At 32.6% G+C, this 18,197-nt stretch overlaps 2 protein-coding genes across 2 annotated transcripts; both read left to right on the top strand.

Moving 5' to 3' along the window:
- Positions 1–7,383: 7,383 nt before the first annotated feature.
- LOC149773151 (heat shock 70 kDa protein 12A-like) lies at positions 7,384–15,447 on the top strand. Its single transcript, XM_089946720.1, has 5 exons — positions 7,384–9,785; positions 10,282–10,497; positions 10,992–11,151; positions 12,972–13,222; positions 14,650–15,447. Exons 4-5 carry the CDS (start codon positions 12,986–12,988, stop codon positions 15,445–15,447), a joined length of 1,035 nt encoding a protein of 344 aa, XP_089802846.1. The 5' UTR covers positions 7,384–9,785; positions 10,282–10,497; positions 10,992–11,151; positions 12,972–12,985.
- On the top strand, positions 9,471–11,150 carry LOC149773152 (heat shock 70 kDa protein 12B-like). Its single transcript, XM_089946721.1, has 2 exons — positions 9,471–9,785; positions 10,992–11,150. Exons 1-2 carry the CDS (start codon positions 9,471–9,473, stop codon positions 11,148–11,150), a joined length of 474 nt encoding a protein of 157 aa, XP_089802847.1.
- Positions 15,448–18,197: the final 2,750 nt, after the last annotated feature.

Here is an 18,197-nt window from a genome sequence, read left to right as displayed (position 1 = left end):
ATTGAGATTGTTTTCGTTAAAGTTATATAGCCAAAATTATGCAATAAATGTTTAAAATCGGACAGCAGAGTGAAATGTTCCTATAAAATTATCTGATATAATGTAAGTACGGACACTGAATCTAATTATCTGATTTAATGTATATAATTATTCTCCTAGTATGAACAAAATAATTTTGACATATATAATTGATTCATTGGTTTAACCATAATGATTTGTAATACAGCCAAGACTCCTTCCTTTGTTGACCTTATGTTTCGCTAACCAAGTGTAGAACGGTGAACTATCGGGAACTGAAATGTTTTTGTGGGAATGCACATTGGAGCTAACGGAGGTAATTTTAGGCGCTACGATCAGTAACTCCGTTGTAATCCTGAAACTACATATATGGACCAGCCAGGCTAACACAGAGGCGCAATGCATCCACGCCATACCGATCGCACGCTGTGCAGTGGTGGTAGGCCGTTCGATAGGTGGCAGATAGAGACAACTATCAGGATGGAAGTCCGCAATAGATTCACCCCGACCAGATATGAAAATGAAACCAACAAGTAATATGTTGACCTCGAATACACAGATGGTAAAACGGATGCCGACAATAAAGACAAATAGAGTATAATGCATTTGGACGACTAGGAAAAGGCTGCAGCACAATTATCGTGACATGCGCGCATTTGGGTCAAATGGTCACAATAATACAGGGACTAATGGGTGGTATTTAACAAATGTTGTAAGTCACTCTCTCGTAGCTTAGCCATCTGTCTGCCCTCCTGGTTCAATCTTCCACGATATCTGAGAAGCATGAATGCAATCACACTGGTTGGTTTAGAACATCCTAGTGAAGATAAAAACAGGACAAGCAAAGATTATGTTGATACCAAAAACGGCGCACTTATTCTTTCATAGTTAGCCAAAGCTGGTGATACCATGTGATAACCCTTGGACATGAAGGAGTACATGATCATGGATATAGATAAGCTTGTCTTACAGAACATTTCTTCTCTACTTGCATACAATGGTATCGTATTTAGGTTAAAATAATAATGAAATAAAGAATTATTTGGCTAAAGAAAAACAATAGCTTAGAAGTGTAAGAAAAATAGTTAGCCAAGCCCTTGTACACAACAGTATTTATAACCTTTGAGACGTAAATCTAAACGAAATTAAAACAGCAATACTATGTTAATGGGAAAAACATAGTGATTTTATAATCCCGAAAGTACATTAGAAGAAAAGATAATGGCTAACCTTATACCAGTTATCGCGGTCTAAGAACATGAAATACAGCAATAAAGACCGATGAGAGCAGTATAAATGTAAATAAAAGCCCAATTTAATATATTAGAATGAGCCATGATTTAGCTATTTTGTATTTACGTGACAAAATAAAACCCATAAAATATAATGATTTAGAGACTTTCAAAAATAATCCGTCCACTAACTTATGGCAATTTTGAGACTTTGGAACAAGTTCTCTTACATAGCAAAGACTATACAAATCGAAACTTTGTCAATAATGGTTGTGTTCTACATGGAGGGATTGAGGAACTATTCATAAGGGTTCAAGAATTAAGAGAAGATTATAATGACATAGAACAAAAATTGATAATAGAAACAATAAAGTGAAACGTATTTTAGTATTGAACGACTCAATTTAACAGTTAAACTTGAAATTGGATATATAAACATTCAAAGCTGACTTAAACACAGACAAAAAGAGAACTTCAATTCATTATGGAGTTAATGAAATTAAAAACAGGTTCAATTGTCAAAATAAATTAAAAAATCAATTGGATAATGAACTTCGTGGAAGCATACCAAATTTACAATTTTCGGAAGAAAATAATTCTTGTTTTTGATGATGCAAAAATAAAACATATACTTATGTTATATTTAATATTGATCATATCTATTAATGTTTATACGACTTGTTGTATAAAATTTCAGATTATAAAACAAATACAGAATATAAAAACATTTTGATTTATTTGTCTTTCTCTGTCAAACAAAATACACAATAGGGTTTACAAGATAACTTTAATGGCAAGAATTATTTTTAATATATACAACAAATCTGAAACTTTATTTCGAATACATATGGAAATTATATGTAAGAAATATAACATAGTGTATCTAACTATGGAAGATGAAATAGTTGAAAAATTACAATTAAAAGGAAGTATAATTTTTATTGAGATTGAAAGTTCCGTTAGATTAGGTAATATAACTTTTATTACAGATTATTTATATCCTTGTTTGCTTTATATTTGCCAGACGTAAAGGAATATAGATTACTAATCAGGCCATTAAAGTCTTACATTCAAATACAATTTAATTGATCTTTAAATAAGTACTGGTATATTTGTATTCATTCAAAAAACGTTAGTATATTATTTTCTGTTGCAATTTCTTCAGCTGTTAAACTTAATAATGTTTTCTTTATAACATTATAATATTTATCTAGCAGAGCATTCCTATATCACAAATCAAAATCAGTCGATTAAACCTCTTCGCCATAATCGCTTTTCAATTTGTTGTAGTAAAATGCATACATAAGCATCTTATTCAATTTTAGTTCTATAAAGCCATCATAAACTGCTTGTGTTTTATTATTTTATTTTATATTTATTATTTGAACTGATTAATACCTCGTCTTTAATGCTCCCTTTCCATATGAAATATCCTTTTGAATACCCTTCTGAAGTTTAATATAATTCTTTTGTCAACACATAAGTATGCATTCGTATTTTTATTCTTAAATTTGCGGATTGTTTATGAAAATAGAATTCTGCAACAGTTTTTAAAAAAATCATTTTAAAATTTTTTTCTATGTTTTTCTCAAAGATGTATTCAGTAAAATAAGTGATTTTAGAGGTGCCTCTTAACCTGGTAAAACGGCTATATGTATATTAATTTTAGTTTTAATCTCAGATTTAAACACAGTTTCCAATTCCGATTGTTCAATACATGTCGCTCTGTTTTTATCAACTTGCACAATATTATAGCTACCGAAGATTTGTAAACACTTTTATATTCTATCAATTTCTTCTTCAATGTTGATAAATCTGTCTCATTCTTATTTTTATTATTTATAAGTTTTGAACGCGCATGGATTGGCACAACAATACAAATGTTAGTGTTAAAATAAATTATGAATTTCGCTGAATTTGATGGATAAAATTCTATACTATTCGTAACCTGAGAGGTGTTCTCTTCGCTTAGGTTTTCCACCAATTGTTTGATTTTCGCCGATTACGTAAGCTGGCTTCTACTTAATATATTTATATTTGCTCTACCGTGAATATTCGATATCATACTGATTTATCCTCTAATCACAGACTAAAACATTAGAACAATTAATATTATGTGAGTTGTTTTAAGTCTACTTGTCTTGGCTTATTTTGAAACTAGCATAATGTGAACAAAGATAATGTGTTAGGACTAGTTCGTAATTAGTCATACATACTGATCGGATTTCTTCGATCGCATCTAAGATAACGCAATTTGAAATGTTTCAAGACATTTAATATAATGTTAAGCTGTTTTGCTAATACATGATGCTCTGATGCTTGAATAAAACTACTTGATTGACGGTAAGTTGTTTGATAAGTGTGTGTTCAAGGAATCCACGTAACCGTAAGCAGTTCGTTTCATAAATGTGTTAAAGAAATCCATGTAACAGTAAGGATATATCTCTTTTCTGCAACAGTTTTGCTCTAGCTTTATTGATCGCCTTCAAAGTGCATGCTTCTTATTCTACTCTGCTTAATTGGTTACTGAAATTTCTCATCATTTAGATTTTTATCACGTTGTTCTAAGAATTGCAACATAAATTGACAACTGCTTGCAAAGCAAATTAGTCTATGTATAAAACGCTTTTGCCAAAATTCTCAAAAAGCTAATTCTTTATATCTGCAGATTTGTACTATAAGTTAGGGTCATTTCGGTCCAGCAAATACGGTACGTAGTTTCAAGGTAGCGACCTGCAATTAAAGACAAAGTAAACATTATATTCATTGGAATACAGGACATGAGTTCTTGAAAAACCAGGTTGATCTAATTACTGAATGGTTGGCTGCTAGCAATTCAGACAAGGACCTGACTTTGTTTAAGTGTTGGATTGATTAAAATGATTATTCGGGCCTCGTTCATATTTCTGTATTGCGTCTTAGTATTCCATGTAAGGTATAGTTCACTGAAAACTATTTATTCCTAGCATAATCATCAGTTTCAGAGGAGTACGTTTGTTGTGATCATTTGAGATTAGATAATTTATTTATTTCAATTATTCATTGGAATTACATCGTGATCCGTCTTTAGGATTTGGTTGCTGTATTGAAATTCTTTTATAAACGTTTTCGATTATATCCTTGTGATACATCAATAGTATTGGCACATTACCATCATATATTTAACTTCATTCCGATTACAACTGTAACGCATTAGGAATATTCATTACTTATAGACATGAGATTGAACGTTTAGGATTATTTGGGATTTCATTCACCTTATTTTAAGTTATTTGTAATGTTTTGTTTTCTATTTTAGGGAAAAAATGAACTTGATAATATGCATTGGTTATCGCTCTCTTATGCTTCTTAATGTAAGATCATACAATAGTAACACAACTGAATTGCAGATTTTCGTAAAGTGTGTTCTTCAATCTGTCGCTGTCGGTTCCTGTAACTGGTTTACATTTCTCATGTCCTTGTCAATGCCTTCTGTTTTAATATAAAGGCAAACTGCTGCTGGTACGTGTTTGTAAATCTTAATGTCCATGAAGAATTTAAGTTTTATGTACAATATAAGTTTGGCTAAAAAAAACTTTCAAAATAACAATACAGAAGGAACTTAACCTTTAGTTTGTGCTGGGAGTTTATATATTTAATGACATAACGTTTTTCATGGCATTATTGTATTAGTTCTCTTTTTGCATATTATGTTATGTTCAAATAACTTTAATTCAGAAACAATCTGACATTTAAGGTAATGGTATTTCTTTCTTCCTCTTTTGTTCGTTGAAATGACACATCGATAACTTTAACTTTATCGCATAAAATCGATAAATGTCTTGATCTGTTTTATTTGCATTAAATAACGTTACATGCACACAAAACTATCTTTTCTCTTTCTCTTCTTCTAACTGAGAGTAGATGTTTTCCCATCATGTAGTAGACGCTAACACATATATAAAATTCGATTTAAATGTTTTCTTGTATATTTCCCATATCTATTGGATATTTTTCAACAAGTGTTTAATTGTGTCAATGTTATCTATCTATCTATCTATCTATCTATCTATCTATCTATCTATCTATATATATATATATATATATATATATATATATATACATATGGTCTTCATGAATGGTCTCTAAATGGTTTGCAATATAGTCTGATGCATGAAACAAAAATGTTATGCTATCTGTTTTGTAAATTAAGGCAGTAAGTCTTTACATGAATTCTCTTTGTGGTCTAAATCTAGTAATTTGCAGAGTTAAAAGCTTAAGTTTTAAAAATATCAGTTTGTAACACCGGTTATTACCTGTTCAAATTGTGTACGTTGTCTATCTAACATATTTGATAGCTTTGCTTTCTATTTCACTTATTTTTGGTGCATTTTTCAAGGCAATGTTCTACAATACCAATCTGTATCACGGTAACTGATCAATATATATTCATCGGCTATTATAAGTTTCAATGAAGATAATTCTCTAATATTTCTCTTTATTATTTTCTATAAAATTGGTTTAAATTATTTAAAATTGACTCTCATGAAATATTTGGTATTCTTGAATTTCTCATTTCGCTTCAAAGCGATAGTATTTTAAGCGTCCGTTAAGCGACCTCCATAGATTCCTTGCGACACTTTTAGATTTTGTTTGCTTAACATTAGTTTCATTTCAATTCGGTTTTTAAAGACAAAACTAATAAAGGTTGAAATTTCGTTCCTTCAGATTTTGATATTTTTGTAAGAAGCAATATTGTCGCCACTTATTATAGCAGTAATGTCTTCAATTAAACATTCCGCGGAGAACATTTACATGCTGATAGTAATATTTTCAGTCAAAAAGGTAGTGTTGAATCTTCTCTATTATTTGTGAACATTGAACACCTTTTTACAGTTTCTCCACAGGCACACTTAATTATGTTTGGTTTTATTCTATAATTTTGACATTTCTTCCACTGTACTATCAATTAGATTTTAACACATTTCAACATTTCTGCATCGGTGATAGTTTTTCTTTCGTACAACATGTACTTAATTATATTTATGTCTTATGATGTTTTACATATGAATCTGATCTTGGTATTTCAGAACAACAGGACCTACAATCGGGACGGTAAGACTTTCTTTAATGACACAATATGTTCTTCTCGTTCGCAACTAGCAAAAGACTCATCATAAAATGTCGAGTTTACTAATGCATAATTTTATCATTCCCTTTTTTACTATCAAAATTATTTCAACATTGAACACATTATTTTGTTTGTTATGTAGAGCTAACTTTCCTTTGTAAAATGTTTTATCAATATTGTCTCCTCTAAACCTTCCAATGTATATACTACAACAAATATTGATTGAAACAGTATCTTCTGTGAACATATGAATAAAGCCGTTAGCATAAATAGTATTTTCATTCGAGGACCCAACTTTCTTACCTAATTTATATAGATACGTTTACTAAGTATCCGTCGTTAGATAACCAAATAATTTAACGAGTATCCTGAACCCGTTTTTAGGGCAACTGGCATTAATTTTCAAAATTTCCGTGCAGTGAATTAGTATATTCATTCTTAACATTAGATAATATATCTACCCATTTTCAAATTTCATTTGCACTGAAATACTTCCACATTCTATTCGAAGAGTTCGACTAAAACTTTCCACTACATATGCTTCTTTGCATGAGTAAGTGGAAACGTATTCGACATCTTCAGCAAGTCCTTAACCTTTCAGTTGTTAAACGATTTCACTTTGTCGATCTGTCCCTTTTCTGTTTTCGTTTCTTTTTTTCTCAATAAAGATTACTCTGAAATTATCATGTATGTCGTCTCATCGTTCTGGTTTTACTTTCTTATCCCATGTGTGTTTTGAAAAACATCTATCGCTATCAAAATATATATGTATATGTTGCATTTGTCATATGCTAGTATACCAGTTATGTCTGCCTGGAACTGACCATTTACGTAGCATCATAAACTCTTCGATAGAGCTTGTGCAGCGTGTGTGTATGTGTGACAAGTCCATGCATTTTTACTTTCCGGTACTTTATCATGTCATGTTTTTGATTAGGTTTACTTTTCGTTCTTTCAATTATGATATGTTTATTTTGCATACATAGTTCATTAATATTTGTTTAAAGTAACTTTACTTTGAGGAGTAATACTTATATCTTCAATACTGTTCATGTATATAGGTTTTACTACATTTGCTGTAGCTGAACCGTTTTGCTTCTGTCGCTCAAGTATTGTATGCCTGTTTGTTTGGTTGCACAGCGCTTGGCCACATTTGTTAGCTCCAGTTCGGTCACGTACATTGTTATTTAATTAGGGTATTAGTGTAATATATGTATCAGTAACTCTATCCCTTTAATGACGTTTAACTCAGTTTTAACACTTGACTTTTATTTAACATGTTTGTAAAATCCAATATGCTTACTCTAGCCTGAGCAAACCCACCCTTCATTGTGTTATGATGCACTATACCGTCGATATGGACAGGATCCGTTTTGCTTTCACTTTCATTCATTAATTTTGACTATTACTCCCATGCGAGATCTTAGGCGAAACGAAATTTAGTCAAGATCTTGAGATTTGTTTATTATCCACTCAAACCGGAAATGAGCATCACTTATAATTTAAATCAATATTAACTTATACCGCTGTCGCCAATTCGGTGCCATCCTTGCAACGAATTGACTGGACTAAGCATGTGCGTGTAGCTAAGAAGAAGAAATAATATACTTATGACCGTTCGCAAACACTGATTGATTGCGATGTTGTACCCATAACTCCTCAGTGCAACCTCTACGTACTGGCATCACTTCCAAGTCTTCCTTGAACACATTAAGTTACTCTTTGGTTATACAATACATCCATCAGCAGAATAATTAAGTTAAAATCAACCAATTATGTTATCTAATTTCCCCACACATTTATAAACATTTGTTGATATCAGTTCCATAACAGAAAAAGACCGTGATAACCCGTAACGTAAATTTTCTTTGCCGTTGATTTAAGAACTCTTTGCCTCAACAAATATGAATGATACTCTGGTAGAAGTTTGTGATGGTTTCGTTTGTATCCTGTGATAGCCTCATTTTTGTAAGGTTAGTATCTTTAACATTGTTAATAATATCATCATGAATTTAATATATGTTGTTAACTTCAAGTCGAAGATGTATGTTTCAGTTATATTCTGACAAACGGTACATTCAATAGCTGTAATACGTTACAGTGCATTTTGTGAAGTGCCGTATATCCTGTGGTTCATTTTGATTATTTACTTAAATGTACTCTCAGCCAATTGAAGGCATGCATGTACCATATTGATCAGTATGTTGGGATTATGTGAGCAGAGCCACACGTGATCGTAACCGTTGCTTTAGAGGATTTATTCACTTAATATGTTTTATCAACACTATATACACTGATTAATAAAGTTAATTTATGTTATAATTCTAATGGTAAACCCTCCTTACAGAGGGTCTGATATTATGACCTACATTAGGTTTTTAAAAGTGAAATTCCTTTCGCGATTTGATCTGATTTTGTTACGAACATAGTGATATGTGGTACGACATAGAAGCAAAGTCTTAGATCAAACTGGGAGCTAGTGTATTTCAGCAGAAACATTATAATTTTTAATTGCTGGGTATCTAAGTATAATTGTTGTTTATCAGTGTATCAATATATGTAAATTCCGACTTCATTCGATATAATGTATTGAATAATATAGCAACATATTATTGCTCTAGTCACAAGGCCTTCCGTATACTTGGCAGTTAGTGGCAGCAGAAATATACTGATACGCTGTTCGGTACTATGTTACTGTCCTGACTGCCTGTATAACCTGTATTATGAAGTTACATATGTTTTATGTATTGATCTTCTGACTCCTTTATTTATTCTCATCTTATTGTGCTATATACAGGATACAACTTTTGTTGTGAAGACTGGGGCTATCATCTTTAAATGCATAAAACGGATGATCGGATTCTCGTTTCCTTTCAATTTGATTAATTAATTTTGCTTTTCTCTTGGTATATATTCCTGGTTAACGCCTCTCGAAATGTAAACCTATATGAGTATGGAGTTGCAACATTGTATTACTATTTATCTCCTTCCATCATGCAAAACATTGCTATATTGCATGACACTTATAAACAGCCCACCCACTCAATCCCCTCACACACGTCACTATAAACTACATCAATGACAGTTGTTTCTTTCTCGATAGGTACAAAATGACATTCAACAATGGCACACGTTTGCTTGTAATAGGCATAGACTTTGGTACATCCTACTCTGGAATTGCATTCCAATTTAAGCACGAATTTGTAAAGGATCCAATACAAATACAACCTCCTCAGACTTGGAACAAAAGGAAGCAGAACCTGACGTCCTGCAAGACACCCACATGTCTTCTGTTGGACAAGGATGGGAAATTTCACAGCTTTGGATATGAGGGGGAGGACAAATATTCTAATCTGTGCATAGAGGGAAAGCAGACCGATTGGTACTTCTTCAGAAGATCTAAGATGAGATTACAAGAGAGAGAAGTAAGTGGACATTGTTATGCCACATTTATCGAAGTTACTGTCTGAATTTAGTTATTTTATTCAGTCAGTCTATATTTACGTCTACCCATTATTTAGTAACAACCATCATGAAAAGTTAATTGAAGTTAAAATGTGTGCAATTACAACACGAAAGAAAAAAGGCAATAACAGTGTGTGGATTTTTTTTTATCTTGTATATTGCTGTATGTATATATTTTGACCTATTGATCCATGCACATATATGATTTGTATTTTACTAACGGGTGGGATCTAAACCTTATACTAATTAAGGGAATGCTGGATAAAACACGTTGTATTAAACGCGAAATGGAGCATATATAATTATTTTAAATTCTGACTATCTGAAATAAATAAATAAATAAATAAATAAATAAATAAATATATATATATATATATATATATATATATATATATATATATATATATATATATATATATATATATATATATACATATATATATATATATTCAACAGGGCCTTACTAATGCATCAGAACCTGAAGATGTATCGAAAAAAGATGAAGGCAATTGATGTTTTCTCTCAGTCGATTGAATGTCTCAAGAAATTTGTTATGGACATGTTAGACAGACAGGGTGCATCCATCAATTCCACCGATATTCACTGGATATTAACAGTGCCAGCGATATGGAACGAACCATCCAAGCAATTCATGCAAGAAGCTGCAAAAAAGTATTCAAAGTTGTATTAATTGAAAATATATGAAAATAAAATAAGTATAAATTCTTTCCACTTGAAGTGAAAATAAATAGTATAATGTGACTCCTCCGTCCTCATATATATGATTTACCTTACTATAAATATCTCATATTACTACCAATATAGTGAAAGGACGTAATTCAATTTTCCAAATTTTGTTCTAATAATGTGTAAAATTTGCACATAGAAAAACATTTTAATAAAATTTGTTTCCCATTTCCTTCCTCATATACTAATGACTTGTAACATCTGCACTTGCGTACAAGTACGGTCAGTGCGTAGGGCGAAGATTAATTGTTGGGCCTAGTCAGCTAGCTCTGGAACTGCTAGATATGTGTTATCTATCACTTATCTTATTCAGACTCTATTCGGATTTTCTGTGCTTTGACGTCTTTAACACAGAGATAAGGCCATCAGAATAAATGCATTTGCATCTTACATCTTTATATCTTGTACCAAACGTGTAGGCTGGTATTGAAAGCAGTCAGCTTGACATTGCACTAGAGCCAGAGGCAGCGGCGCTCTACTGTCAGTATCTGCCATTGGAAAAATATGTTGACATGGATGACAAAGTGCAATTTGGTTCCCTCCCGGCCGGCTCAACGTATATGGTGGTGGACCTTTGAGGTAGCATTTGCGTTTTCTGATACAGCAATAAACTTCTCAAATTAAGACATTATCGTGTGCAACTTCAAACTTTAACCCAATATCACTCAAACACCCCAATATCGTCGATTTCGACGTTTGCTTGGGTCATTTGTATAAACTGGGTGTTATATAAAATGAGTTCCTTGATCACTTACACGTGCAAGTCTGAATAGTAAATGATATAACTGATAACTCCCTGAGCAGCTAAATACGCAGAGGATTGGAAATGTGGCACGCATCCTATCACTCAACCGTATCTTAAATGTATTCAATCAGCAACACTTGCAAATGTTAGCTCTCGACCTCAACACTAGATGAAATGCTTTTACTCTGTTTTCTTTTGCGTGCACGTCATTTTTAAGACTCATTTAGCTATAAACTTCACATTTTAACCGAGTCGTTTGTTGACAGCTTTAATAAAGAATAATGCAATAACATTCATCCTGTGCATTTGAAAACGCATATTCGACTTGACCCTCTTTAAATGTTTGCTTCCTTTCAACTGACTTTAGCTCATAATTTGTAAGAGAAGAACATAGTGAAGAAAGAAGAGTGGTAAAACAAATAGTCTTTAAACATTGAGCTAAAGTGTGTCGACTATTATTTAAATTTACTCTTTTCCTATATTTATGGTAGAATTGATGAAGAAAACCTTGTTCGTGCTTTGAAGAACCTACGAACTGAGATATAGATCTTATTTATCTACGTTAACGCTTAACGCATTTAGTCTAATATACAGTCTTTGACGGAGGTTTTGCTCGTTTTCATCAGTGAAACCTATAATGTGGATGCATATTTAATAGATATCAATGTAACCTTTATTACATAAAGAATTTACTTTGGCTATTTGTGTATAACTTTAATTAATCTGATGATACATCTAACCATACAAAAGAAAGATTATGTGTTTCCTTGAGTATATTTGTCCACGTTTTGTCTCTCACGTACTGTAAACGATATAAGTATGCTACTCAGTGAGATCTATATACCTAACTATCGGATAACCATCTTTAATTAGGTAGTGCTGGCCATTGTTGCCAACGCCGAATGTGTCACCGGACTGTTTGTTATTTTCGTGTCGAAGTTCACTCACCTGGCACTGTTCAGGATGTAATATACAGGGGTAGCTGAGTAAATGTTTGATTTGCACACTTAACAATTCAACAAGAAAGCGATTTTAAAATATTATTCCTGATTAAATAGTATCGTTCACTTTAAAGTTGTTTCTAATCTCTCAGATGAAATGTATTTATCATACCGTTTTGATACTTTATTTTTCAAATAGCTTGTAAATAATGAGTGATAAACTTTATAAATATTGCAATCAGAGTAACTCAGATTTACCATATTATAATTTTAATTAATCTTATTCACTATGATTATATTTAATTGAAGAATAAAAATATCCGGATCAAAATTTCAAGCCTCTCCTAATTTATCCAATCGGTATCTTTAACTGGGAGATTTATCAGGTTTTTTTCAACCTCTGTGACAAGCTTTTCCTTAGCCATCGACCATGGTATATCACTTTATAATTTCCTGATAGAATATATTGATATTGGTCAACTTCATTCTCAATATGGTATGAAGGAAAGTCACATTGGTAACTTTCATTCTAAAATAAAGTACGCTGTTGGTGATTTAATAAATAAACACAGATGTCAATAGCTGACATAAGTATTGCATCATATTCAATCAAATAGTTCTTAGAATATATCATCCAATAAATGAATGGTCGAATATGCAATCAGAGAAAATGATTCTTAGAATTCCAATATAAAGCTGCTCAATTCATATAGGTGGAACAGCAGATATGACCGTCCACGAAAAGACCAAAGAGAACCAATTGAAAGAAGTTGTGAAAGCAAGCGGAGGTCCCTGGGGAGGCACGGCTGTGGAAGATGAGTTTTTAGGGACTTTAGAGCAAATCACTGGTAAAGAGGCAATGGAAGTCTTCAAAACAAGGAATACATACGACTATTTCGACTTCCTACGAGAGTTTGAGTCAGTAAACATTGAAATGAACACAGTGGAAAAACTAAATATAAAGGTATTGTAACTGAGTACATCATGCATGCATGCATACATACAAACATACATACATAAATAAAATACCATCATACATACATACATACCTACATCCCTACATCCATCCATACATACATAGATACATACATACATACATACATACATGAAATAGTGATACAAATGTTATTAATTGTTATTACTTAACATTAAGTTTCGTATACAGACTTATCAGGAATTTTTTAATTTTAAGAACAAATTGCTGTAAGACCTTCTTCCGACTGGAATACAGGGACCATTCTTTGGCTTCAGCACACAAGCTTTCAGGTGGATAGGTTCGAAACGCTTCAAATGCGGGTTATAATCCTTGATGATGCATATGAAGAGTGTGTGTGATTTGGATTTTTAACGTAGCTTTAACATAGTTTCAGTCATATCGTTACAATGTCTGCAGTGTGACAGCTTATAGTGATGTCTTGCAACGGGGCATGATGTCGCATATATGTAGCACGATGTCCCACCCAGTCACATTATCCTGACACCAGGCCGACCAGTCCTAACACTAACCTCTTAATGCTGAGCCCCAAGCGAGACAACTGTTAGTACCATTTTTGTAAGTCTTTGGTATGATTCGGCCGGGGATCGAACCCACGACCTCCGGCATCCGAGGCGGACGCTCTAATCACTAGCCACCTGAAGAAATAATTTGGATATATGATTTTCTGGCAAAGACATGCAGACTGCAACCAATGTCAAGTTTAGATCGAACACCTTCTTTGCACAGTTTAACCAAAAGTTTAAGCAATTTCAGAGTTTTTAGACATGTAATCTTTATATTCAAGGTAACGGATGAATTTCCTTTTCAAATATAGCGCTAAGATATTTAACTTCCTCCAAAACATTGAAATATATTTTCAGTCCAAAGTGGGGACGTGGTAGTCACGATGTCTGCGCATCTGACAGAATTGTCACATTCAACTTTTGTTTTCAAAAGTATAAAAATATTTTCAGTTGCATAAATATTAACTTTATTTAGGCACTGTTACCTGTCAGTAGTGTACATGTTTTTGAAACGATATCCTGATAGAAGAAGACCAGTTTATGTATAATAACTTTCGTTCCAGACCATGTAAGTTCGCCAAAGTTTGTTGAGAGTTTGCACCTATGGTGAAAGGTTAAAGGCATTGAGATTCTAAATGTTCTTTTACCAAACTTTGTGGTGAACGACTTGCACTTAGTATAAGAAAGAAATCTATAAGTGAGGGGCTCCAAAATTGAATGGTCAAGGTCATTGTAAGTCCAATAATACAACAATTTTGAAATTAAGGTGGCCACCAATCTCCAGATCTCCAGAGTTCTCCTGCTGAAATTTTTATTTTATTTAAAATTTTGTCCTAAATTGTTACGGATACATATTTTACAAGTCAGAAACGTGCTTCGTCTACTTTTCAGATGCCTGTGTCTTTAGAAAGCATCTGTGAAGGGAAGAGTTTCAAGGAGATGTTGGAAAAATCGAAATACAGCCATGACATTGTGATTTTTCAAGACAAGTTAAGAATATCCCCGGACTACGTTCGAAAACTTTTTCAAAATGTAATGGAGAAAATCATCAGACACATGGAGGGTATCTTGTCGACTGAAGCCGGCAGAAAGGTGACTTTAATACTTCTGGTCGGGGGTATGTCTGAGTCCTTCTACGTCCAAGATGTAATTCGGTCGTGCTTCCATGGGAAAAATGGAATTAAGGTCATTACCCCGCAAGAAGCTGGATTATCTGTTTTAAAAGGGGCCGTGATATTTGGCAGATCACCAAATCTCATAACAACACGCATCCTAAGATACACTTATGGAGTATCAACAACACCAATGTTTGATCAAGAAAAACACCCAGAAGAGAAACGGATTGAAATCGCTGGAAAATTTCACTGCAAAGATGACTTTAGCGCTTTTATCCAGGTAGACACTCCAGTTGAAATGGGACACTCAGTTACAGAATGTTACTCAACCCTTGTACCCTTCCAGCACGTCATCCTATTGCAGGTATTTGCCTCCCCTGACCCTGAGCCGAAGTTTACCGCTGATCCCGGATGCTTGGAAGTTGGTGAATTGACTGTCTTTATACCAAACCCTTCAGAAGAAAAACGTGCAGTGATCGTCGACTTCAAATTTGGATATACTGAACTACAGGTGCTGGCATTTGAACCGAGAACAATGATTCCATTTATCACCAGTTTGAATATGATCGAGTGATCACTATTCATTTATGCAAATTAAGACTTTGTTATTTTTCATTAACATATCTTGATAATTGTCATATATCTCAGTTGCTTTAAAAACATTGAAAATAATATTATAAAAAACCAAGACAATTTATTTAAGGACATATATATTTATGGAAATATAGTCGGGAAAACTCACATCTGTATTTGTCTCAAAGCTTTAAAATTTGAATTCTGATTGACCATAGTAGCCACCATATTTAGCTTGATAACTCACGTGAATCGCAATATATCTGGCAAAAAATCCATGTTACTGGCTACATGAACGATTTTAATCAACGAACACTTTTTTAGTAGAATTGTAAGTTGCATGGAAGTATGACTGTCATTTACTATTATTATGTTTCTAACTTTATGCAGTAATTTTAAGACGACATTGAAGTTGAGTTGTCTGAAGTTTAACTCAGATTTCCGCAAGATTTATATAAACGCGTAAATCATTGCGATTTTAAAGTGTACAATCTTTATAGATTTTTTTATTAGTGGGATAAAGTAAATATTTAAAAAGAATCAAGAAGGAAGACAGTGTATCCATGTCATTTAGGAAAAATAACTCTAACATGGTAAGTTTTGAAAAGATAGCTTGTGTAACTAGAGCTTCTCTGAAACGACTGACAGTAAACACTTACCTTCATGACCAGCTCTGACGGGATATGTTTTGTCCCGGCTCAGCAGAGGAAAAAATAACTGGAACAACAACATTTAAAAATATCACAGGAGATGCTTCATGTGTGCCAATCCATTTTGGTTTACATTAATCATTACAAATACAATCGCCAATAGCAAATATATACTTTATCTTCAAAACGTCGAAATTGTTTCTAGCAAGTTATCTTGTATATTAATGATTTGCTAATGTAGACAGTAAATTTTAAAATGAAATGACATTGCAACTTTATAGATGCTAAATGTATTTTCAACCTGTAATGAATACATATATGTTAATAGCATACTTCATTTACCAAGAGCTATCATTGTGCTTATATAGGTAATATGACTTATTTTCGAATTGATTTAAGGTTATTTTTTTTATTTTTTTTTTCGAACTACTTTTAGCCTTTTAAAATAGAGTCAGGTCTGAAATAAGAATATTATTCAGATAAAAAAGTACGAAAATATGTTTAAATTCAGGTAAATCAAAGCATCTAATTTACTGAATAATTCTTTTGGAAAATTATAACTTTGTTGAGTTTTTCACATGAATTCTAACCTTCCATGTATTGAAGTCAGTGTGTTGATTCTAATGAAGTAGATGTACTTCAAAATAATCAGAGTATTACTTGCAAAGCTATGAATTGTTTATTCACGGAGTTGTGATTGGTGGCATCTTGACTGCATTGTGGGCCCCACCCCACCAATAATATAAAATGCATGAGACCACATTATTGTATATACGTATTTTTATGTACATCTGAATAATATACTTGCAATATTTACTATCTTAGTTCAATTTACATTTTTGTGCTAAAATCTGCAGCCAATAAAACTACTGTATACATAAAAGATTTGAGAGATACTTGAGATAGAGATAGAGAAAGAGAGACAGATAGAGAGAGATAGTGATTTATGATTGAAAGACTAAAAAGTGAACAAGTTCATGTTGTTGGTAGATATATAAAAGCATGTCTTCATTTAACAAAAAGTCAAAATATGTATATAATGTATGAATTGTATCTATTTTGAATCATCGTCATTGGATGGTCTTTCTGTAGGGAGTAATGAATCATCTTTATATAGGTACCATTTGACAAAGAGGATCACCCTATTGAATGGAAACGTTTTGCTCTCATATATCGACCGACATCGTGAACTTGTTCACTTTTATATTTACATACATGCATACATACATACATACATACATACATACATACATGTAAGTGGATAAGCATAGGAAAATACTCATGGATGACATAAATTGAGATAGCTCAGCCACTATTTTGTCATTTATGTAAATATCAAAGAATTTATTCTAGCTAATGCTTCCTTTAAAATATAATGAAATCTGTTTATATACTGGGAATGTCTGAAAAGTTGAATGAGGCGTTTCGAAGTAAAGACAATTTGTTAACTATATATCGTCAATGTTGATTGTGTCTGGGAGGGATACTCTTACAAACTTTCAAAACGTGTTTACGTTCACTGTTATAAAGTAACAGTTACACCTGCAACGATATCAGTTTTGAGTTTCAGTATGATTACATTTTCACGGAGAGATGGTCGGAGTGGAATGTTTCAAAATAGACAATCAATTATATTCCTTTGACATAACTATGTTATATATTATATTATATTATATTATATTATATTATATTATATTATATTATATTATATATAATGTTGCTGTTGTTGTAGGGTTTAACGCCATTTGCAGCACAATATAGGCTATACGTGGCAGTCATTATAAATAGTGGAGGAAGAACCCGGGAAAATTCCGGAAAGAACCACCGACCCATGAGAAGCTACTGCCAAGCTTTCTCACATACCAACATTGGCGGATTCCGAGACTCGAACAAACGTAGTGATCCGTAACGATGAACGCTTTAGACTTTACTCGGGGCTCCTACATTAAAAATAACATGGCATTTAAAGTGTTGGTATAAAGAAAATTGATATACCAATACTATTGGTATATCAAATTGTGATCCGCCCATGGCACAATGATACGGATATATAAACATTCTCGCAACCGTGTGCTATTGATTCTATATCTATGATGAATTC

Source organism: Sinohyriopsis cumingii, unplaced genomic scaffold, assembly GCF_028554795.1.
Source record: "Sinohyriopsis cumingii isolate HCF-2022 unplaced genomic scaffold, ASM2855479v2 utg000873l, whole genome shotgun sequence".
NCBI lineage: Eukaryota > Metazoa > Mollusca > Bivalvia > Unionida > Unionidae > Sinohyriopsis > Sinohyriopsis cumingii.
This window is presented reverse-complemented; position numbering and strand designations above follow the sequence as displayed.